Below are 25138 nucleotides of genomic sequence, written 5' to 3'. Positions count from 1 at the left end.
TATAAAAGTGGGTCACGACTTAAAATGCCTGTAACTCTGTTTGTGTAAAATCCCTGTGTCTCCCAGTCGGTGACTTTAACTAGAAGTGTAAAAGTGTAAAAGTGTGTTCTACTTCATCTTATGTGTTTTCATGATTCTAGTATAAAAGAGAAAGAAGAAAAGAGTGATTTTACCTAGAACCGCCAAGAGGTCATTCTGACCTCCATTCATTCTAATGCAACAATGGTCAATGGACTGCGTTTATACAGCCATATATATTATATAACCAGACACACAGTTCAAAACACTCATTCACAACACACTCGCTTCACATTCATATACACACACATACTTTACAAAAAATAACAATAGTTGTTGCTAGGCAACCGATATAGATGACTCTTTATTTTTCTATTTCTCGAACAGTGTGTGTAAATAAAAATGTATAAAATTGATTTTCCAATCATTGCAGTCTGGGCTAAATAATGTCCATTTAGTCACTCAGTTTGTCAGTTAGTTAGTTAGATAGTTAGTTAGTTAGTTAGTTAGTTAGTTAGTTAGTTAGTTAGTTAGTTAGTTAGTTAGTTAGTTAGTTAGTTAGTTAGTTGGTCATTTTGACCTCATCCCACAACAACACGAGTTCAGAAAGTTGTCAAACAGTTAAAACAGGTGTCAAACAGATAACAAATGAACATTACTCAGAAACACTGAACATAACAATGACAGTCCCTTGCTCTCATGAGAAATGGACATGAATTCAGAAATTTGTAACAATTTTGAATTTTTTTATTTACACACACTGTTTGAGAAATGGAAAAATAAAGAGTCGTCTATATCGGTTGCCTAGCAACAACTATTGTTATTTTTGTAAAGTATGTGTGTGTATATGAATGTGAAGCATTACTATAAAGTGTTTTGAACTGTGTGCCTGGCTGCTTATATAATATATATGGCTGTATAAATGCAGTCCATTTACCATTGTTGCATTAGAGTGAATGGAGGTCAAAATGACCTCTTGGCGGTTCGAGTGTTAAACTCCTCCTGTGGTGTCTGTATTCTCCTCCTGTAAGAGACTTCTCTAACCGTAACATTAACCATCTAAGAGACTTCTCTAACCTTAACATTAACCATCTAAGAGACTTCTCTAACCGTAACATTAACCATCTAAGAGACTTCTCTAACCGTAACATTAACCATCTAAGAGACTTCTCTAACCTTAACATTAACCGTCTGTAGATCTAAACACCATCATCCTGCTGTGTCTGTATTCTCCTTCTGTAAGAGACTTCTCTAGCCCGTAACATTAACCATCTAAGAGACTTCTCTAACCGTAACATTAACCATCTAAGAGACTTCTCTAACCGTAACATTAACCATCTAAGAGACTTCTCTAACCTTAACATTAACCATCTAAGAGACTTCTCTAACCGTAACATTAACCATCTAAGAGACTTCTCTAACCGTAACATTAACCATCTAAGAGACTCATCTAACCGTAACATTAACCATCTAAGAGACTTCTCTAACCGTAACATTAACCATCTAAGAGACTCATCTAACCGTAACATTAACCATCTAAGAGACTCATCTAACCGTAACATTAACCATCTAAGAGACTTCTCTAACCGTAACATTAACCATCTAAGAGACTTCTCTAGCCCGTAACATTAACCATCTAAGAGACTTCTCTAACCGTAACATTAACCATCTAAGAGACTTCTCTAACCTTAACATTAACCATCTAAGAGACTCATCTAACCGTAACATTAACCATCTAAGAGACTTCTCTAGCCCGTAACATTAACCATCTAAGAGACTTCTCTAACCGTAACATTAACCATCTAAGAGACTTCTCTAACCGTAACATTAACCATCTAAGAGACTTCTCTAACCGTAACATTAACCATCTAAGAGACTTCTCTAACCGTAACATTAACCATCTAAGAGACTTCTCTAACCTTAACATGAACCGTCTAAGAGACTTCTCTAACCGTAACATTAACCATCTAAGAGACTTCTCTAACCGTAACATGAACCATCTAAGAGACTTCTCTAACCGTAACATGAACCATCTAAGAGACTTCTCTAACCTTAACATTAACCATCTAAGAGACTTCTCTAACCTTAACATTAACCATCTAAGAGACTTCTCTAACCTTAACATTAACCATCTAAGAGACTTCTCTAACCTTAACATTAACCATCTAAGAGACTTCTCTAACCTTAACATTAACCATCTAAGAGACTTCTCTAACCTTAACATTAACCATCTAAGAGACTTCTCTAACCTTAACATTAACCATCTAAGAGACTTCTCTAACCGTAACATTAACCATCTAAGAGACTTCTCTAACCGTAACATTAACCATCTAAGAGACTTCTCTAACCTTAACATTAACCATCTGTAGATCTAAACACCATCATCCTGCTGTGTCTGTATTCTCCTTCTGTAAGAGACTTCTCTAACCGTAACCATCTGTAACCGTCTGTAACCGTCTGTAGATCTAAACACCATAAACGTCCTGTTGGAGCTTCTGTTAATAAAAACTCATCTTTGAAAAACAAGATGATGATGATGAAGCATCTTGACTTTAACAGAGTCCAAACTCTTTATGTCCTGATGGTCACTATAAACACCTGTAAACCCTCTTTATGAGGTCACACACACACACACACACACACACACACACACACACACACACACACTGATGGGAAGTCACACACACACACACACACACACACACACACACACACTGATGGGAAGTCACACACACTCATAAACTGAACGACCGGACGAGTTTTTTATGGAGTAAAAATCACTGACTCTGTGAAAGTCCAGAATCCAGACCAGGTCCCTGAAGGGTTAAACTCTCTGCACCACACACACACTACAACGTTACATGTGAGCAGCGTGGCAGTTTGATTCCTGTTGCCATCCCATAATGATGGAACAGTGATTTTATTTAATCGTGTTAATGTAAGCCCTGCGGGTGTCGAAAAAAGTTTCTTTTGACCAAAAATCAATTTTCTTCAATTTCCAATATGTCGTCTAAGGGGCCGAGGGTCCAGAAGAAGTTTGGTTGAACTCCGGCCAGAGAATCAATTCATATCAGGTCAGAGAGAGAGAGAATAATAAATAAATTATAGCTGCTGCGCAGCGATGGGTCGGGTCCGGGCTACTTTTGGGCAAATTTAGGCAATTCTGAGCAACAAACAGGAGAATAGGAAGACAAGACAGTTGTCCTTATAGTGTCCAGTTTGGACCAGTTGAGGATTGAACCCACAACCTCGAGAACCAAAGACCGTTGTCTATCGCACTGAGCTACTTGACAAGTGGCAGTGCAATAGTGGCTTCACAAATTGAGTAAGCCATTCACTGTCGTGTAGGCAGATTTGAAACCACAGTAAAAAGAAAAATCAGTTTTTGAGGTAATGATATGTATTTGTTAAACATCTACTGTGACTCTAAGATGTTAGGAGCCTTCACAGATGGTCCAGTCCAAGCTATTTGGATTTTTAAATTTAGAAGCTTGCTGTGATGCCACCATCAGTACAACTGTCTTGTGTTTCGTGTTGAGGACAACTGACATTCTGATCTGTCATCATCATCATCATCACCCTGGCTGGGTCTCGAACCCACAGCCTCTGACACCAAGAACCAGCTCCTAACTGGCTGAGCTAATTAGCTGGTAGTGAGACCTGCTGTGTAGCTTCATTTATCCACTCAGGTGAGTCAGTGCCCGGGCAGCTGTTGTCAAGGCAGATTTCAGAAATGGTCAAAAAGTCAGAAATTATGTTATCTAAACAAAAATCTGTTAATACATAAATTGCATCTAGACAGCAAAACAGCTTGAGGACATGTGACATTTTGATCTGTCATCATCACCCTCGCTGGGTCTCGAACCCACAACCTCTGACACCAAGAACCAGCTCCTAACTCGCTGAGCTAATTAGCTGGTGGTGAGACCTGCTGTGTAGCTTCATTTATCCACTCAGGTGAGCCAGTGCCCGGGCAGCTGTTGTGATGAAATGGTCAAAATGTCAGAAATTCAGTCATCTAAACAAAAATCTGATAATACATAAATTGCATCTTGACAGCATGGAAATGTTGGTGATTTGTTTTTAATGATAAGTGTTTTGCTTCATAAGAGAAAATATGATGTTTATAAATTCCAGTCTCACATTGACTGCAGTTGTTCCCATGAGAGCAGAATTCAAAATGTTCTAGAAAATTCAGTTTTTGAATTAAAATTCTGATATTTGCTAAACTTCATCAACCATGACTCCAGAATATTCTCATTTTTTTCAGGAAGTTTGAAAATGTATTTAGCAAGAATTTGATGGTATATGTTTACAGTAGTGTTTACAGTCAAACGTTTTCATGCACTGTTGGCTCAATTTTTGCTTAATCAAAAATCCGAGAAACAAGTTTTGTGGAGGACGGTCTGGAGATGCTCTGTAGCAAGTTTTGTGACAATTGAGCAAAAATTGTGGGAGGAGATACATTTTAAAAGTTTTACAGTTATTGAAAAAAACAGAGTGATGGACTTCATAATTTGTAATAAGTTTAAGTGGACAAAAGTTTCAGCAGTATTGAGGCGACATTGTGGTGAAGTTTCAACACTGTAGCATCTACCGTTGGTTTGGTAGGAATTTTTAAAGTTTTTAAATTTAAACGCTTATTGTGCCCCCCCTAGGAGGGGGGGGCACATGTCTTTGGAGTTGAGTGAATCTGGCATGGGGTCGGATGTTTCTGTGAAGTTTGGTGAGTTTTCGCCCATGGGAAGTATGACTTCCTTGGAAGAAGAAAGAAAGAATTATAGCTGCTGCGCAGCAATGGGTCGGGTCCGGGCTACTTTTGGGCAAATTTAGGCAATTCTGAGCAACAAACAGGAGAATAGGAAGACAAGACAGTTGACCTTGTAATGTTCAATTTGCACCAGTTGAGGATTGAACCCACAATCTCTAGAACCAAAGACCGTTGTCTATCGCACTGAGCTAACTGACAAGTGGCAGATCAATAGTGGCTTCACAAATTGAGTAAGCCATTCACTGTCGTGTAGGCAGAAAAAGAAAAATCAGTTTTTGAGGTAAAATAATGATATGTATTTGTCAAACATCTACTATGAGTCTAAGATGTTAGGAGCCTTCGCACATGGTCCAGTCCAAGCTATTTGGATTTTTAAATTTAGAAGCTTGCTGTGATGCCACCATTAGGACAATTGTCTTGTGTTTCATGTTGAGGACATTTGACATTTTGATCTGTCATCATCATCATCATCATCACCCTTGCTGGGTCTCGAACTCACAACCTCTGACACCAAGAACCAGCGCTTAACTCAGTGAGCTAATTATCTGGAAGTGAGACCTGCTGTGTGTCTTCTCAAATAGACTCAGGGAGTCAGTGTCTGGGCAGCTGTTGTGAACGCAGATTTCTGTTATCTAAACAAAAATCTGTTAATACATAAATTGCATTTAGACAGCAAAATAGCTTGAGGACATCTGACATTTGATCTGTCATTATCATCATCACCATTGCTGGGTCACAAACTCACAATCTCTGACACCAAGAACCAGCTCCTAACTCGCTGAGCTAATTGGCTGGCAGTGAGACCTGCTGTGTAGCTTCATTTATCCACTCAGGTGAGCCAGTGCCCGGGCAGCTGTTGTGATGAAATGGTCAAAATTTCAGAAATTCAGTCATCTAAACAAAAATCTGATAATACATAAATTGCATCTTGACAGCATGGAAATGTTGGTGATTTGTTTTTAATGATACGTGTTTTGCTTCATAAGAGAAAATATGATGTTTATAAATTCCACTCTCACATTGGCTGCAGTTGTTCCCATGAGAGCAGAATTCAAAATGTTCTAGAAAATTCAGTTTTTGAGTTAAAATTCTGATATTTGCTAAACTTCATCAACCATGACTCCAGAATATTCTCATTTTTTTTCAGGAAGTTTGAAAATGTATTTAGCAAGAATTTGATGGTATATGTTTACAGTACCGTTTACAGTCAAACGTTTTCATGCACTGTAGGCTCAATTTTTGCTTAATCAAAAATCCGAGAAACAAGTTTTGTGGAGGACGGTCTGGAGATGCTCTGTAGCAAGTTTGGTGTCAATTGAGCAAAAATTGTGGGAGGAGATACATTTTAAAAGTTTTACAGTTATTGAAAAAAACAGAGTGATGGACTTAATAATATAATAATTTGTATTTGTAATAAGTTTAAGTGGACAAAAGTTTCAGCAGTATTGAGGCGACATTGTGGTGAAGTTTCAACACTGTAGCATCTACCGTTGGTTTGGTAGGAATTTTTAAAGTTTTTAAATTTAAACGCTTATTGTGCCCCCCCTAGGAGGGGGGGGCACATGTCCTTGGAGTTGAGTGAATCTGGCATGGGGTCGGATGTTTCTGTGAAGTTTGGTGAGTTTTCGCCAATGGGAAGTATGACTTCCTTGGAAGAAGAAAGAAAGAAAGAAGAAGAATTCCTAGGAATACAATAGTGTCCCGGCAGCTTAGCTGCCCGGACCCTAATAATAAATAAATATTCCATTCACAAAATACAACTAATAGTAATGTTCAATCTTGTTGCTGTTTTCGATGGTTTTCTGCTGATTAGAACAGAAATAATCTGCTGCTCGGTGCTCTGCATCCTGTTACTGCTGCTGCTCCACTGAGTAGAACCACCGCTTCAAGATGGCTGCTCTTTATATGTCTATGTGGCTCACTATCCAGTCAGACATCCCATAATACAACTACTTTATATGTCTATGGAGCTCACTATCCAGTCAGACATCCCATAATACAACTACTTTATACGTCTATGGAGCTGTGAGGAAGAGTTCAAACAAACAAACTGTTTTTTTTTCAGGTTTTTATTACAAATGAACTTTATGTAATGACATCACGGTGACATCACGGTGACATCACGGTGACATCACGGTGACATCACGGTGACATCACGGTGACATCACGGTGATGTCACCGTGATGTCACCAGGGTGTCTGACCAGTTCAAGTCCGTGAACACTGATCAGGCAACAGTCCATAATAAACAGTCCTCCTCTGGTTGCTAGGAGACGAGCATCTGATACCCAGTGGTCCTGTGGTTGCTAGGAGACGCAGTCCATAGCAACCAGCGGTCCTGTGGTTGCTAGGAGACCAGCAGCTGCAGCAGCCTCGACACCACCAGCACGTTGAGGCTGTTTCCCATAGCAACCAGCGGTCCTGTGGTTGCTAGGAGACCAGCAGCTGCAGCAGCTTCGACACCACCAGCACGTTGAGGCTGTTTCCCATAGCAACCAGCGGTCCTGTGGTTGCTAGGAGACCAGCAGCTGCAGCAGCCGCGACACCACCAGCACGTTGAGGCTGTTTCCCATAGCAACCAGCGGTCCTGTGGTTGCTAGGAGACCAGCAGCTGCAGCAGCCGTGACACCACCAGCACGTTGAGGCTGTTTCCCAGAGCTTTGTAGCACTGACGGGTGGAGACTCCATCTGGAAACGCTGCACACATCCCATAATGTTACCACACAGCAGGCAGCACGCACACCACAGTTATAGTAGTAACAGTAACCATAGTAACCACAGTAACCATAGCAACAGAGACTGACCGAAGCGCGGCGGGAAGCCCATCAGGTTGGCCACTTCTCTGGGAGAAAAGTATCGAAGCTTCAACTTCTGGAGCTGCTGCAGTTTGTCTTCATCTGAGAGGAGGTCCAGGCCCGAGAACACACACCCCACCTACACACAGACACACACAGACACACAATAACACACTCTGACAGCTGGTCCAGGCCCGAGAACACACACCCCACCTACACACAGACACACACAGACACACAATAACACACAATAACACAATAACACACTCTGACAGCTGGTCGAGGCCCGAGAACACACACCCCACCTACACACAGACACACACAGACACACAATAACACACTGTAACACAATAACACACTCTGACAGCTGGTCCAGGCCCGAGAACACACACTCCACCTACACACAGACACACACACACAGGGATTACAGTTCCTTTGTATCATTACATGTAATCTATTACTCCCCCAGTGTAAAGGAGAGTAAAGTGGGACAGTGCAAGTTCATGAATGAAACAAAATGGTAAACAAGCCGGATTGTAGCCACAGGCTCATTTCCATCCGCTGTCCCATACATAGATGTTCCCTGGTACAAAGATACAATAAATAAAAACAAAAGCATGTTATAAAATAGCAGCAGTCAGTTTACAGTACAGTAGTACTGTACAGTACAATAGATAATAATACAGATTCTGTGCCGTAGTACGACAGTACAAAAGTGCAACCGTGTCATGATAAAGTGCTTACAATCATCAAAGTGCTTGGAAGGTCCTAGGAGTAATATCTAATTGAGCTGTGTTACAATGATAGGATATAATTTAATCACTTGCACTGCTATGAATAACTAAAAGTTATATAATAATATAAGTGATAATACTATTGTATATATATATATATATGTATACACACACACGCTCCTGTCTGCTCATCTCCCCTTTCCCTTCACTCAACTGCCTGTGAATGCTGTGAATGAATGCTGTGAATGAATGCTGTGAATGAATGCTGTGAATGACTGCCATCTAGTGGCCAGTCTTCCTGTGGAGGGAGAAAGGTATAAAAGGTACTGTAAGCTCCACCTGTGTGTGTGTGTGTGTGTGTGTGTGTGTGTGTGTGTCCTACCTGTGTGTGTGTGTGTGTGTCCTACCTGTGTGTGTGTGTGTGTGTGTGTGTGTGTGTGTGTGTGTGTCCTACCTGTGTGTGTGTGTGTGTGTGTGTGTGTGTGTGTCCTACCTGTGTGTGTGTGTGTGTGTGTGTGTGTGTGTGTGTGTGTGTCCTACCTGTGTGTGTGTGTGTGTGTGTGTGTGTGTGTGTGTGTGTGTGTGTGTCCTACCTGTGTGTGTGTGCAGCTCTGCAGCACTGAGCCCGTTCCCTCCACGTAGCGTCCGTAGCCCTTAGTGAAGCAGACCGACCGGCGGGACTCGGCCGTCACGATGTCCAGCAGCGGAGCGTATCGGAGCAGCGTGGCGCCGCCCAGCAGCAGCTGATCCCGAGGCCCCGCCCCCTTCTGCTGCAGAGGCCCCGCCCCCTCGGGCTTCAGAGGTTCCGCCCCCTCTGACTCCAGAGGCTCCGCCCCCTGAGGCTCCAGGAAGTCGTGTATCGGTCTGATCGACGGGTCGTCGTTCTGACTCTGCTTCCTCGCTGCGTCGGCCGCCGTCTCCAGCTTGTAGAGGACACGCCCCCTCGGCTGGTCTGGACCAATGAGCTGCCCCCTCGGCTGGTCTGGACCAATGAGCTGCCCCCTCTCAGGCTGGTCTGGACCAATGAGCTGCTCCCTCTCAGGCTGGTCTGGACCAATGAGCTGCCCCCTCTCAGGCTGGTCTGGACCAATGAGCTGCTCCGACGAGGACGAGAGGAGAGGGAAGACGTCTGACAGCTGAGAACACACAGAGAGTAGTAATGTTAGTTACTGTTACTGCTGCGTGTCGTTTGTTTCTCCTCATGTGTGTTATAGAATCTACTGAATCTCATATAGAGGGTTTGCACATGACGTCACGGTACTGGGAAGTCGCTGTGGAACGTCCACTGAGAGAAAAGACGAGTGGCAGAGCCGCCACAGTTTAAAAACGAGCAAGTAACGAAGCGATTTCCTCCGAGCCGACACAAGTCTGACATGTCTAGCTTTACCAGCATGTACAGCAGCAGCATGACCTAACCACAAGTCTGACGTGTCTAGCTTTACCAGCATGTACAGCAGCAGCATGACCTAACCACAAATCTGACGTGTCTAGCTTTACCAGCATGTACAGCAGCATGACCTAACCACAAGTCTGACATGTCTAGCTTTACCAGCATGTTCAGCAGCAGCATGACCTAACCACAAATCTGACATGTCTAGCTTTACCAGCATGTACAGCAGCATGACCTAACCACAAATCTGACATGTCTAGCTTTACCAGCATGTTCAGCAGCAGCATGACCTAACCACAAATCTGACGTGTCTAGCTTTACCAGCATGTACAGCAGCATGACCTAACCACAAGTCTGACGTGTCTAGCTTTACCAGCATGTACAGCAGCAGCATGACCTAACCACAAATCTGACGTGTCTAGCTTTACCAGCATGTACAGCAGCATGACCTAACCACAAGTCTGACATGTCTAGCTTTACCAGCATGTTCAGCAGCAGCATGACCTAACCACAAATCTGACATGTCTAGCTTTACCAGCATGTACAGCAGCATGACCTAACCACAAATCTGACATGTCTAGCTTTACCAGCATGTTCAGCAGCAGCATGACCTAACCACAAATCTGACGTGTCTAGCTTTACCAGCATGTACAGCAGCATGACCTAACCACAAGTCTGACGTGTCTAGCTTTACCAGCATGTACAGCAGCATGACCTAACCACAAGTCTGACGTGTCTAGCTTTACCAGCATGTAAAGCAGCAGCATGACCTAACCACAAGTCTGACATGTCTAGCTTTACCAGCATGTACAGCAGCATGACCTAACCACAAGTCTGACATGTCTAGCTTTACCAGCATGTAAAGCAGCAGCATGACCTAACCACAAGTCTGACATGTCTAGCTTTACCAGCATGTACAGCAGCAGCATGACCTAACCACAAGTCTGACATGTCTAGCTTTACCAGCATGTAAAGCAGCAGCATGACCTAACCACAAGTCTGACATGTCTAGCTTTACCAGCATGTAAAGCAGCAGCATGACCTAACCACAAGTCTGACATGTCTAGCTTTACCAGCATGTACAGCAGCATGACCTAACCACAAGTCTGACATGTCTAGCTTTACCAGCATGTAAAGCAGCATGACCTAACCACAAGTCTGACATGTCTAGCTTTACCAGCATGTACAGCAGCATGACCTAACCACAAGTCTGACATGTCTAGCTTTACCAGCATGTAAAGCAGCATGACCTAACCACAAGTCTGACATGTCTAGCTTTACCAGCATGTAAAGCAGCAGCATGACCTAACCACAAGTCTGACGTGTCTAGCTTTACCAGCATGTAAAGCAGCATGACCTAACCACAAGTCTGACATGTCTAGCTTTACCAGCATGTACAGCAGCATGACCTAACCACAAGTCTGACATGTCTAGCTTTACCAGCATGTTCAGCAGCATGACCTAACCACAAGTCTGACATGTCTAGCTTTACCAGCATGTACAGCAGCAGCATGACCTAACCACAAGTCTGACATGTCTAGCTTTACCAGCATGTAAAGCAGCATGACCTAACCACAAGTCTGACATGTCTAGCTTTACCAGCATGTAAAGCAGCAGCATGACCTAACCACAAGTCTGACGTGTCTAGCTTTACCAGCATGTACAGCAGCAGCATGACCTAACCACAAGTCTGACGTGTCTAGCTTTACCAGCATGTACAGCAGCAGCATGACCTAACCACAAGTCTGACGTGTCTAGCTTTACCAGCATGTAAAGCAGCATGACCTAACCACAAGTCTGACATGTCTAGCTTTACCAGCATGTAAAGCAGCATGACCTAACCACAAGTCTGACGTGTCTCGCTTTACCAGCATGTACAGCAGCAGCATGACCTAACCACAAGTCTGACATGTCTAGCTTTACCAGCATGTAAAGCAGCATGACCTAACCACAAGTCTGACATGTCTAGCTTTACCAGCATGTAAAGCAGCAGCATGACCTAACCACAAGTCTGACATGTCTAGCTTTACCAGCATGTAAAGCAGCAGCATGACCTAACCACAAGTCTGACGTGTCTAGCTTTACCAGCATGTACAGCAGCAGCATGACCTAACCACAAGTCTGACGTGTCTAGCTTTACCAGCATGTACAGCAGCAGCATGACCTAACCACAAGTCTGACATGTCTAGCTTTACCAGCATGTAAAGCAGCAGCATGACCTAACCACAAGTCTGACATGTCTAGCTTTACCAGCATGTAAAGCAGCATGACCTAACCACAAGTCTGACGTGTCTAGCTTTACCAGCATGTACAGCAGCATGACCTAACCACAAGTCTGACGTGTCTAGCTTTACCAGCATGTACAGCAGCATGACCTAACCACAAGTCTGACATGTCTAGCTTTACCAGCATGTACAGCAGCAGCATGACCTAACCACAAGTCTGACATGTCTAGCTTTACCAGCATGTAAAGCAGCAGCATGACCTAACCACAAATCTGACGTGTCTAGCTTTACCAGCATGTACAGCAGCATGACCTAACCACAAGTCTGACGTGTCTAGCTTTACCAGCATGTACAGCAGCAGCATGACCTAACCACAAGTCTGACGTGTCTAGCTTTACCAGCATGTACAGCAGCATGACCTAACCACAAGTCTGACGTGTCTAGCTTTACCAGCATGTAAAGCAGCAGCATGACCTAACCACAAGTCTGACGTGTCTAGCTTTACCAGCATGTACAGCAGCAGCATGACCTAACCACAAGTCTGACGTGTCTAGCTTTACCAGCATGTACAGCAGCAGCATGACCTAACCACAAGTCTGACGTGTCTAGCTTTGTCTGCATGTTCAGCAGCATGACCTAACCACAAGTCTGACATGTCTAGCTTTACCAGCATGTACAGCAGCAGCATGACCTAACCACAAGTCTGACGTGTCTAGCTTTGTCTGCATGTTCAGCAGCATGACCTAACCACAAGTCTGACATGTCTAGCTTTACCAGCATGTAAAGCAGCAGCATGACCTAACCACAAGTCTGACATGTCTAGCTTTACCAGCATGTAAAGCAGCATGACCTAACCACAAGTCTGACATGTCTAGCTTTACCAGCATGTACAGCAGCATGACCTAACCACAAGTCTGACATGTCTAGCTTTACCAGCATGTAAAGCAGCAGCATGACCTAACCACAAGTCTGACATGTCTAGCTTTACCAGCATGTAAAGCAGCAGCATGACCTAACCACAAGTCTGACATGTCTAGCTTTACCAGCATGTACAGCAGCAGCATGACCTAACCACAAGTCTGACGTGTCTAGCTTTGTCTGCATGTACAGCAGCAGCATGACCTAACCACAAGTCTGACATGTCTAGCTTTACCAGCATGTACAGCAGCAGCATGACCTAACCACAAGTCTGACATGTCTAGCTTTACCAGCATGTACAGCAGCAGCATGACCTAACCACAAGTCTGACACGTCTAGCTTTACCAGCATGTACAGCAGCAGCATGACCTAACCACAAGTCTGACATGTCTAGCTTTACCAGCATGTACAGCAGCAGCATGACCTAACCACAAGTCTGACATGTCTAGCTTTACCAGCATGTAAAGCAGCAGCATGACCTAACCACAAGTCTGACATGTCTAGCTTTACCAGCATGTAAAGCAGCAGCATGACCTAACCACAAGTCTGACATGTCTAGCTTTACCAGCATGTACAGCAGCAGCATGACCTAACCACAAGTCTGACGTGTCTAGCTTTGTCTGCATGTACAGCAGCAGCATGACCTAACCACAAGTCTGACATGTCTAGCTTTACCAGCATGTACAGCAGCAGCATGACCTAACCACAAGTCTGACATGTCTAGCTTTACCAGCATGTACAGCAGCAGCATGACCTAACCACAAGTCTGACACGTCTAGCTTTACCAACATGTAAAGCAGCAGCATGACCTAACCACAAGTCTGACATGTCTAGCTTTACCAGCATGTAAAGCAGCAGCATGACCTAACCACAAGTCTGACGTGTCTAGCTTTGTCTGCATGTACAGCAGCATGACCTAACCACAAGTCTGACATGTCTAGCTTTACCAGCATGTAAAGCAGCAGCATGACCTAACCACAAGTCTGACGTGTCTAGCTTTGTCTGCATGTACAGCAGCAGCATGACCTAACCACAAGTCTGACGTGTCTAGCTTTGTCTGCATGTACAGCAGCATGACCTAACCACAAGTCTGACATGTCTAGCTTTACCAGCATGTAAAGCAGCATGACCTAACCACAAGTCTGACATGTCTAGCTTTACCAGCATGTAAAGCAGCATGACCTAACCACAAGTCTGACATGTCTAGCTTTACCAGCATGTACAGCAGCAGCATGACCTAACCACAAGTCTGACGTGTCTAGCTTTACCAGCATGTACAGCAGCAGCATGACCTAACCACAAGTCTGACATGTCTAGCTTTACCAGCATGTACAGCAGCAGCATGACCTAACCACAAGTCTGACATGTCTAGCTTTACCAGCATGTAAAGCAGCAGCATGACCTAACCACAAGTCTGACATGTCTAGCTTTACCAGCATGTAAAGCAGCAGCATGACCTAACCACAAGTCTGACATGTCTAGCTTTACCAGCATGTAAAGCAGCAGCATGACCTAACCACAAGTCTGACATGTCTAGCTTTACCAGCATGTAAAGCAGCAGCATGACCTAACCACAAGTCTGACATGTCTAGCTTTACCAGCATGTAAAGCAGCATGACCTAACCACAAGTCTGACATGTCTAGCTTTACCAGCATGTAAAGCAGCAGCATGACCTAACCACAAGTCTGACATGTCTAGCTTTACCAGCATGTACAGCAGCAGCATGACCTAACCACAAGTCTGACGTGTCTAGCTTTACCAGCATGTAAAGCAGCATGACCTAACCACAAGTCTGACATGTCTAGCTTTACCAGCATGTAAAGCAGCATGACCTAACCACAAGTCTGACATGTCTAGCTTTACCAGCATGTAAAGCAGCAGCATGACCTAACCACAAGTCTGACATGTCTAGCTTTACCAGCATGTACAGCAGCAGCATGACCTAACCACAAGTCTGACATGTCTAGCTTTACCAGCATGTAAAGCATCATGACCTAACCACAAGTCTGACATGTCTAGCTTTACCAGCATGTAAAGCAGCATGACCTAACCACAAGTCTGACATGTCTAGCTTTACCAGCATGTAAAGCAGCAGCATGACCTAACCACAAGTCTGACATGTCTAGCTTTACCAGCATGTACAGCAGCAGCATGACCTAACAGAGCTGCTAAACATCTAGAGGATACGTCTCACTTTGACCGAGTTACGTTCAAGAACCTGTTCTCAATGATGGAAAGTAAATTCACTGGAGCTTCGATCAGCTGTGTTTACAGTTTCAGGTGTCGTAGTTCTGATGTTTAGACAGATAAATTAGTCCTCTAAAACATCCTACAGTTTGACTGGTCAGAGTTTTTCAGAATAAAAGCAGCTAGTCCTCTAACACATCCTACAGTTTGACTGGTCAGAGTTTTTCAGAATAAAAGCAGCTAGTCCTCTAACACATCCTACAGTTTGACTGGTCAGAGTTTTTCAGAATAAAAGCAGCTAGTCCTCTAACACATCCTACAGTTTGACTGCTCAGAGTTTTTCAGAATAAAAGCAGCTAGTCCTCTAACACATCCTACAGTTTGACTGGTCAGAGTTTTTCAGAATAAAAGCAGCTAGTCCTCTAACACATCCTACAGTTTGACTGGTCAGAGTTTTTCAGAATAAAAGCAGCTCGTGTTTAAGTGTCGGGAGTCACTGTCAGGACGACAGTAACAGCTGTAATCTCGTCCCTCTGCACAGTAACAGCAGCCTGTCAGTCACTCTGCAGGTACCGCGGTCACACTGTGTGTTACAGGATTGTCACTGTGTGTTGCTATGGTTACAGGATTGTCAGTGTGTGTTACTATGGTTACAGGATTGTCAGTGTCCGTGCAGCAGACGGTTTTGGGGAGCTGGCTGTCGATTCCTTTTGACATCAATTTGTTTTGATATAAGATATTTTATCCAGTTTATGAGTCCACCGCTATCCGCCAGCCCGTTGAGGGAGGTTTGTTTTGCCACTCAGTCCGAACGAACGGGGCGTTGCCGAGGGCAACGTGACGTAAACGCATACCCTCTATTATCTGACCTCACTATGACCTCACTATGACCTCACTATGACCTCACCTTTGTGCTGAAGTCTTCTGTCGACAATTTGGCGACTAGGAAGTAGCGAAGTCTAGAGTTTGGGATCCCGACCTGGAAGAGATAAAGTGGTGAACAGGTTAATACAGGTAACTACAGGTAACTAACTACAGGTAACTACAGGTAACTAACTACAGGTAACTACAGGTAACTACAGGTAACAAACTACAGGTAACTAACTACAGGTTAATACAGGTAACTAACTACAGGTAACTAACTACAGGTAACTACAGGTAACTAACTACAGGTAACTAACTACAGGTAACTACAGGTAACTAACTACAGGTAACTACAGGTAAGTACAGGTAACTACAGGTAACTAACTACAGGTAACTACGGGTAACTAACTACAGGTAACTACAGGTGCCAGTTGAGCGGTGCCTGTGCTGACCATTCTTGCCACCATGACCTCCTTGCTCCTTGCACTTTGTTTTAACCTCTACTGTACTATGGCCCTGTTTATTGTAATGTAATATTGTAATGTATTTAGTATTTTATGTGATGTTGACGATGCTGCTGCCCTCTTGGCCAGGTCAGCCTTGAAAATGAGATCTCGATTTCAACGGGTCTTTTTACCTGGTTAAATAAAGGCTAAATAAATAAATACAGGTAACTACAGGTAACTACAGGTAACTACAGGTAACTACAGGTGTGTGTGTCTACAGGTGACTACAGGTGTGTGTGACTACAGGTGACTACAGGTGTGTGTGACTACAGGTAACTACAGGTGTGTGTGACTACAGGTGACTACAGGTGTGTCGGTCGGTGACTACAGGTAACTACAGGTGTGTTGATCGGTCGGCGACGGCCTCTTACACTGGTCGGTGACTACAGGTAACTAACTACAGGTGTGTTGATCGGTCGGTAACTACAGGTGACTACAGGTAACTACAGGTGTGTTGATCGGTCGGCGACGGCCTCTTACACTGGTCGGTGACTACAGGTAACTAACTACAGGTGTGTTGATCGGTCGGCGACGGCCTCTTACACTGGTCGGTGACACCATCAGCTCCTGGAACTTGTATCCACAGTCTGAGAGCGTCGTCACCAGCAGCTTTCTGAGGAGACAGGAAGTGACGTCATCACAAAGCAGCTGCAGATTATACAGATACATTATACATATACATATACATATTAACTACATTATACATATACATATACATATACAGATACATTATACATATACATATACATATTAACTACATTATACATATATATATATACATATACATATACACTACATTACTAGATATATATATATATATATATTAGGGCTGTCAGAGTTAACGCGTTAATCGCGATGAGATTAATTTAAAAAATTAACGCGATAAAAAATTTTAATCGCGGCCCATTTTGTCCTCTGTCTGCTGACTGGAGGACTGGAGTGTGGGACCTCCAGTCCAGTAGGTGGCGGTAAGGCACCTTCAAGTTGGTTGCTACACAAATATACACAGTCTAACATATATCCACAGCTCTATCCATTCATTTTTTGAGGCTTTGTTGTCAACAAATGCACATGGCCATGTATTGATTTTTTGAGGCTTTGTTGTCAACAAATGCACATGGCCAGGCAGAGACGTAGCAAAGTAAAGGGCAATTTCCACTGGATGCAATTTGTTTCAATTCTGTGTGAGTTTCATGCATCATGTGTTATGATTAGGTACTAGGCCTGCTAGGTCTGGTCTAAAAGTTGTTTGTCTAGAGATTATAACACTTTGGAGGGTTGAAAGTCCAAAGCGCCATATATAATATTTTTAATAGAGATTAATCGCGAGTTAACTATGGAAAAAATGCGATTAATCGCGATTAGAAAAATTAATCGTTTGACAGCCCTAATATATATACATATACATATATACACTACATTATACATGATCAATAATGAACAACCGTCCGTACCGGGCCTCGGAGCTCTCGAAGCCCTTCACGTTCTCCAGCAGGATGAAGCGCGGCGGCGTCTGAAGCCTGAACAGGAAGAGACAACGACCAGGTCAGTGACATCATCACCTCCAGCCACGCCGGCCTCTGATTGGCCGACGCAGCAGAGACAACGACCAGGTGATGAACAGGTGAGTCACCCACCTGGGCAGCAGGTCGAGGACGTAGAGGAAGCTCCTGGTCCGGGGGTCGCTGACGTCGCCTTGACGACCGATCCTGAGACACAGGTGAGACAGAGACAGATAGTTGGACCCAACAATAGAACTAATAGTAACAGAATGTTTTTCACCAACATCATTTCTATGAGGTGTCTAGAACAACAAACTAAAAGTCCTAATGAATCCTAGTTGGGGAAATATGTTTAATTCTCATCATTATTTACTGTATAAAGTCTATGGTGCCGACAACAATACACCCCAATGGGGCTGTTTCATAAGTCAATTAGTGTTGAGCTCATTTGCATATTCAAATTCATTTTCCAAGAAACTTGTAATACAAAAAATGTTACATTTCATGTATACTTTCATTGTGTAAAGTTTCATTGTGGTAGGAGAAAAGGAAAACAACAGCCCCATTGTGGTGTATTGTTGTCAGCACCATAGACTTTATACAGTAAATCAATGAGAATTAAACATATTTCCCCAACTAGGATTTCTTAGGACTTTTAGTATGTTGTTCTGGACACCTCATAGAAATGATGGATGGTGAAAAACATTCTGTTACAATTATGGCGCATTTCCACTAGCACGGTTCGGCTCGGTACGGCTAGGCTCGGCGCGCTATTGCGTGTTTCCACTAGCACGCAGTACCTGCAACCGGGTACAGTTTTGGTATCACCTCAGCCCTGGTTCCAAGCGAGCCGAAGCGTTACTAAAACGTGACGTCAGCCGACTGCCTTCCACTGATTGGCCGATGAGTGTCGTCACTGGAAGCGTCATAACCACTCGACGACCGACAACAGAAATGTTCCTGCTGAAGCTGTTATTACCAGAGAATTTCTAATATTTAGACTGGCTCTGTTATTACCTTTATTAAGTTTTAATATTTTTTCATGCGAGAAAGTAACTGTTTAGATCCCCATGTGCGGTTAGTTTATCCAAACGACGGCTGTTTAGAAGTTTGCCCCGATGTTTTTCGGAGAAGTGAAGCTCCAGGTCCGAGCAGCGACCGCGACATCACAGAGGCAGCATCCCGGCTCCTGACGTGCTCCGCCGGCCAGCCTACCACCGTCACCCCGAGGAGAACAGACCGCTAATTAACTTCCCCGATGGCTTTTAAGAGGTTTACCACCGGCTGGTTAAACTCTTAAATGTTGGTCTCATTGATTAAATCTAACAATTGTGGCTGTAGCAGCAGTTTGTTTGTGGTTAGACACAAGAGCAGCACTGCCTTGGGGTCTGTACGTACAGAAAACACCACATTTACATCAATAAATAAATGTTTTACAATGAACCAGGCCGATCTCAGAGCTGGTAGACTCTCCGGTAAGGCATATTGAAAATTAAATGCCGTTATGGGGACGAGAGCAGTCAAAACGGCGGTTTAAAGCTAGCTACAGCGAGGGTAGGTTCACTTCCTGTTTACAAAGTAAAAGCACCAATTCTATCGTAATGGCTTTCCTTATGATAAAAGGCAACAGGTGTTTTATTTTGTGAAAATAACCGGAAGTGCGTTGCTCACTACGGCTAGCTTTAGTAACGCCGACTTCGTTGAAACAAAATTGTAAACAGCTGGTATTTTGTCAGATTTTCAACACGTTGGGGATCTAAACGACTACTTTCTCGCCTGAAAATGTTTCAAATGTTGCTAAAGTTATATATTTACAGAGTTTAGAGCGTTGCTCGGCGCCGTGTAAATGACGTCACGGCGGCACTAGTGATACTCAGTTGTAATGGAAACACAACCAAACCGAGCCGAGCCGTGCCGTGCCGAGCCGTATCGAGCCGAGCCGTGCTAGTGGAAATGCGCCATTAGTCTGTCAGACTAAACGCTATTTTGCCTGAGACTCACCTGGTGAAGACTCACCTGGTGAAGGGCTCACCTGGTGAAGGGCTCACCTGGTGAAGACTCACCTGGTGAAGACTCACCTGGTGAAGGGCTCACCTGGTGAAGGGCTCACCTGGTGAAGACTCACCTGGTGAAGACTCACCTGGTGAAGGGCTCACCTGGTGAAGGGCTCACCTGGTGAAGACTCACCTGGTGAAGACTCACCTGGTGAAGGGCTCACCTGGTGAAGGGCTCACCTGGTGAAGACTCACCTGGTGAAGACTCACCTGGTGAAGGGCTCACCTGGTGAAGGGCTCACCTGGTGAAGGCCTCACCTGGTGAAGACTCACCTGGTGAAGACTCACCTGGTGAAGGGCTCACCTGGTGAAGACTCACCTGGTGAAGACTCACCTGGTGAAGGGCTCACCTGGTGAAGGGCTCACCTGGTGAAGACTCACCTGGTGAACTCACCTGGTGAAGGGCTCACCTGGTGAAGACTCACCTGGTGAAGACTCACCTGGTGAAGACTCACCTGGTGAAGGGCTCACCTGGTGAAGGCTCACCTGGTGAAGGGCTCACCTGGTGAAGACTCACCTGGTGAAGACTCACCGGGTGAAGGGCTCACCTGGTGAAGACTCACCTGGTGAAGACTCACCTGGTGAAGACTCACCTGGTGAAGGGCTCACCTGGTGAAGACTCACCTGGTGAAGGGCTCACCTGGTGAAGACTCACCTGGTGAAGACTCACCTGGTGAAGACTCACCTGGTGAAGGGCTCACCTGGTGAAGACTCACCTGGTGAAGACTCACCTGGTGAAGACTCACCTGGTGAAGGGCTCACCTGGTGAAGACTCACCTGGTGAAGACTCACCTGGTGAGTCTTCACTCACCTGGTGAAGACTCACCTGGTGAAGACTCACCTGGTGAAGACTCACCTGGTGAAGGGCTCACCTGGTGAAGGGCTCACCTGGTGAAGACTCACCTGGTGAAGACTCACCTGGTGAAGACTCACCTGGTGAAGACTCACCTGGTGAAGGGCTCACCTGGTGAAGGGCTCACCTGGTGAAGACTCACCTGGTGAAGACTCACCTGGTGAAGACTCACCTGGTGAAGACTCACCTGGTGAAGACTCACCTGGTGAAGGGCTCACCTGGTGAAGGGCTCACCTGGTGAAGACTCACCTGGTGAAGGGCTCACCTGGTGAAGGGCTCACCTGGTGAAGACTCACCTGGTGAAGGGCTCACCTGGTGAAGACTCACCTGGTGAAGACTCACCTGGTGAAGACTCACCTGGTGAAGGGCTCACCTGGTGAAGACTCACCTGGTGAAGACTCACCTGGTGAAGACTCACCTGGTGAAGACTCACCTGGTGAAGACTCACCTGGTGAAGACTCACCTGGTGAAGGACTCACCTGGTGAAGACTCACCTGGTGAAGGGCTCACCTGGTGAAGACTCACCTGGTGAAGACTCACCTGGTGAAGACTCACCTGGTGAAGGGCTCACCTGGTGAAGACTCACCTGGTGAAGACTCACCTGGTGAAGGGCTCACCTGGTGAAGACTCACCTGGTGAAGACTCACCTGGTGAAGACTCACCTGGTGAAGACTCACCTGGTGAAGACTCACCTGGTGAAGACTCACCTGGTGAAGGACTCACCTGGTGAAGACTCACCTGGTGAAGGGCTCACCTGGTGAAGACTCACCTGGTGAAGGACTCACCTGGTGAAGACTCACCTGGTGAAGGGCTCACCTGGTGAAGGGCTCACCTGGTGAAGACTCACCTGGTGAAGGGCTCACCTGGTGAAGGGCTCACCTGGTGAAGGGCTCACCTGGTGAAGGGCTCACCTGGTGAAGACTCACCTGGTGAAGGGCTCACCTGGTGAAGGGCTCACCTGGTGAAGACTCACCTGGTGAAGACTCACCTGGTGAAGGGCTCACCTGGTGAAGGGCTCACCTGGTGAAGGGCTCACCTGGTGAAGACTCACCTGGTGAACTCACCTGGTGAAGGGCTCACCTGGTGAAGACTCACCTGGTGAAGACTCACCTGGTGAAGGGCTCACCTGGTGAAGACTCACCTGGTGAAGACTCACCTGGTGAAGACTCACCTGGTGAAGACTCACCTGGTGAAGGGCTCACCTGGTGAAGGGCTCACCTGGTGAAGGGCTCACCTGGTGAAGACTCACCTGGTGAAGGGCTCACCTGGTGAAGACTCACCTGGTGAAGACTCACCTGGTGAAGGGCTCACCTGGTGAAGACTCACCTGGTGAAGACTCACCTGGTGAAGACTCACCTGGTGAAGACTCACCTGGTGAAGGGCTCACCTGGTGAAGACTCACCTGGTGAAGACTCACCTGGTGAAGGGCTCACCTGGTGAAGACTCACCTGGTGAAGACTCACCTGGTGAAGACTCACCTGGTGAAGGGCTCACCTGGTGAAGACTCACCTGGTGAAGACTCACCTGGTGAAGACTCACCTGGTGAAGACTCACCTGGTGAAGGGCTCACCTGGTGAAGACTCACCTGGTGAAGGGCTCACCTGGTGAAGACTCACCTGGTGAAGACTCACCTGGTGAAGACTCACCTGGTGAAGACTCACCTGGTGAAGGGCTCACCTGGTGAAGACTCACCTGGTGAAGGGCTCACCTGGTGAAGACTCACCTGGTGAAGACTCACCTGGTGAAGACTCACCTGGTGAAGGGCTCACCTGGTGAAGACTCACCTGGTGAAGACTCACCTGGTGAAGACTCACCTGGTGAAGACTCACCTGGTGAAGGGCTCACCTGGTGAAGACTCACCTGGTGAAGGGCTCACCTGGTGAAGACTCACCTGGTGATGACTCACCTGGTGAAGACTCACCTGGTGAAGACTCACCTGGTGAAGACTCACCTGGTGAAGGGCTGGCAGGGCGGACTCATCAACATCGTGTCGAAGGATAACCTGTTGAAGTCGTCCAGTGAGATTCCCTGAGGAGAGAAACAGGAAGTGGTAACAGCTGCTCATCATGACATCATCATGACATCATCATGACATCATCACCTGTCACACCTGTCCTCTCACCTCTATGGTCTTGTTCCAGAGGGGCGTGTCCGGGAAGTTGTGTCTGTAGATCTGATTGGTCGTGGTGTTGATGTCGACGGCGGCCACCACCTGGGCCGGAACGCCGCTGTCTGGAGGAACGAGACACCTGAGTGTTACGTTCATGTTCAGAACCACCGGCCTGATCTCTACCAAACTTCTGCCTTGGACCCCCCCCGACCCCCCACATGACATATTCAAATTTGGAGAAATCTGGATTTTTGTTTGGTCAAAAAAAACTTTGATGATGTCATCTCTGAGCGCCGCCCGGCTCATTCTGATAATAATCATTCTGCTTCGGCATTCAGGTCCATTTTTATCTCAACCAGCCGGAGCTTTAGTGAGTCCAGGTTGAGGAGAGGAAGCCTGTGGAAGCTGAACTTCATCCAGCTGCTCATTTTGTTCTGACAAGTCAGAAACACACAGAAACAAACCGTAGCAGTAGCAATACAGCTAACCCCGGACTCAGAGGGGAATAGCACTAGCCTATCAGAACTAAATATTGGTGAAATGAAGGAGTTTCTCTGCAGATAATGTGTTATTTAGACCCTGTAGACTCCATTATACGGATATACGCGCCTCTCGGCTGGAGCTCATTTCATCACAACCACTTGGAATGACACCACAGTTATCTGGGGGAGGAAATGATCGGAGTTTATGATAGAAATAAGGTCCAGGTTGTAGAAAACGGCAATTACCCTTTAACTATTAATACATTTCATAATGTAAATATTAGTTGTAGTCATGTGACTCTTTGTATTTTAGTGCTCCGTCTATTTCATATCAGTTATTTGATGCTTCTGCAGCCAAAGAGTTCTGATGTGAATGATAAAACTCCAGTTCTGGCCAGTTGTGTTTTATTTCTTTATTCTTCTGTTCAGTTCATAAAACAGTTCAACTCGCACAACGACACAGGGAACCTCAAGTCTGAATTTCTCCTTGTTAATGCAGTAAAAATGTCAGTAAGAAGTCACAACTCCAAACTGTCAGTCATTGTATGAAATAGACGGAGCACTAAAATAACTGAAGTCCAGCCAGCCCACACGCTGTTTTAAGGTGCGCGCATATACGGCACATTACGGCAAGAGCGAGAACGTGCCTGTAAAATGAAAGCAACGCCCCCGAAACGTCTGATGTGGCATTTCAGAATAAAAGCCTTGAACACTGCATTTGTGTACATTTACAGTATAATTAAAAAAAACTGCTAGTTATTACTGCACCATTCCACTTCAGACTGATAGTACTCGACCTGAAGATGACATCCAGAAAAAATCAGACCAATCTGATGTGGAATTTCAGAATAAAAGCTATGGACTGTCATATTTATATAGTACAGTGAGAAGCAAAAGTTCAGAGGGCTTTTATTCTGAAATGCCACATCAGACGTTTCGGGGTTTTACAGGCACTTTCTCGCTCTTGCCGTAATGTGCCGTATATGCGCGCACCTTAAAACAACGTGTGGGCTGGCTGGACTTCAGTGTAAAATACCATACGAGTCAGGGAGGTGAGTCTCATAAAACACGTGTAGCAGTATTATTCTGGTCACACGGATCAGACCGGAACAGAACCAGAACCAACATCAAACTAACTTCACCAGTAGCTACAGCAGCTCCGTGTCCAACCTGAAACCAGCTTCATCAGCACCGTGGGTGACCGCAAGTTGAGTTTCACGTGGAGACACATAGTAGTCTAGTATCAGTCATAATAATAATAAAACATCTATGGTGTCAGTATAAAGGCTATAGGCCTATGTGGAGACACCGGAGACACCGGAGAGTCGCTCCGGTCCAGACTCCATAGAGATAATAGATACAGATACTGACAGACAGACAGTATATAGTAGTATAGTATATATCTATACTGACAGTCAGTATATATATATATATATATCTATATCCAGACTCAGTCTCACCCTTCAGAGCGAAGTGCATCCCTCCGATCCCGCTGTAGAGCTCCAGGACCCGCAGCGGCTCCATGACTCTCTCCTCTTCTCCTCCTTTTCTACTCCTCTTCTACTTCTCCTCTTCTCCTCCTTTTCTCCTCTTCCTTTTCTACTCCTCTACTCCTCTTCCTCCTCTTTCTCTTCTACTTCTCCTCTTCCTCCTCTTCCTCTTCTTCCTCTGCAGCTCCGTCTTCCTCCTGCAGCGCTACCGCCCCCTCTGGTTCCTCCTAGAGCCTAGA

At 45.3% G+C, this 25138-nt stretch overlaps 1 protein-coding gene across 1 annotated transcript; it reads right to left on the bottom strand.

Moving 5' to 3' along the window:
- Window positions 1–7267: 7267 nt before the first annotated feature.
- On the bottom strand, window positions 7268–25072 carry trdmt1 (tRNA aspartic acid methyltransferase 1). Its single transcript, XM_085762937.1, has 10 exons — window positions 24870–25072; window positions 22940–23049; window positions 22769–22845; window positions 18046–18117; window positions 17863–17928; window positions 16952–17021; window positions 15946–16017; window positions 8911–9453; window positions 7593–7722; window positions 7268–7485 (listed from the first exon to the last, which is right to left on the bottom strand). Exons 1-10 carry the CDS (start codon window positions 24931–24933, stop codon window positions 7385–7387), a joined length of 1305 nt encoding a protein of 434 aa, XP_085619063.1. The 5' UTR covers window positions 24934–25072; the 3' UTR covers window positions 7268–7384.
- Window positions 25073–25138: the final 66 nt, after the last annotated feature.

Source organism: Trachurus japonicus, chromosome 20 (genome assembly GCF_045865225.1).
Source record: "Trachurus japonicus isolate A0001 chromosome 20, Traja_1.0".
Classification (NCBI taxonomy): Eukaryota; Metazoa; Chordata; class Actinopteri; order Carangiformes; family Carangidae; genus Trachurus; species Trachurus japonicus.
The sequence above is the reverse complement of the archived record's forward strand: the minus strand, read 5'-3'. Positions and strand labels throughout refer to the sequence as shown.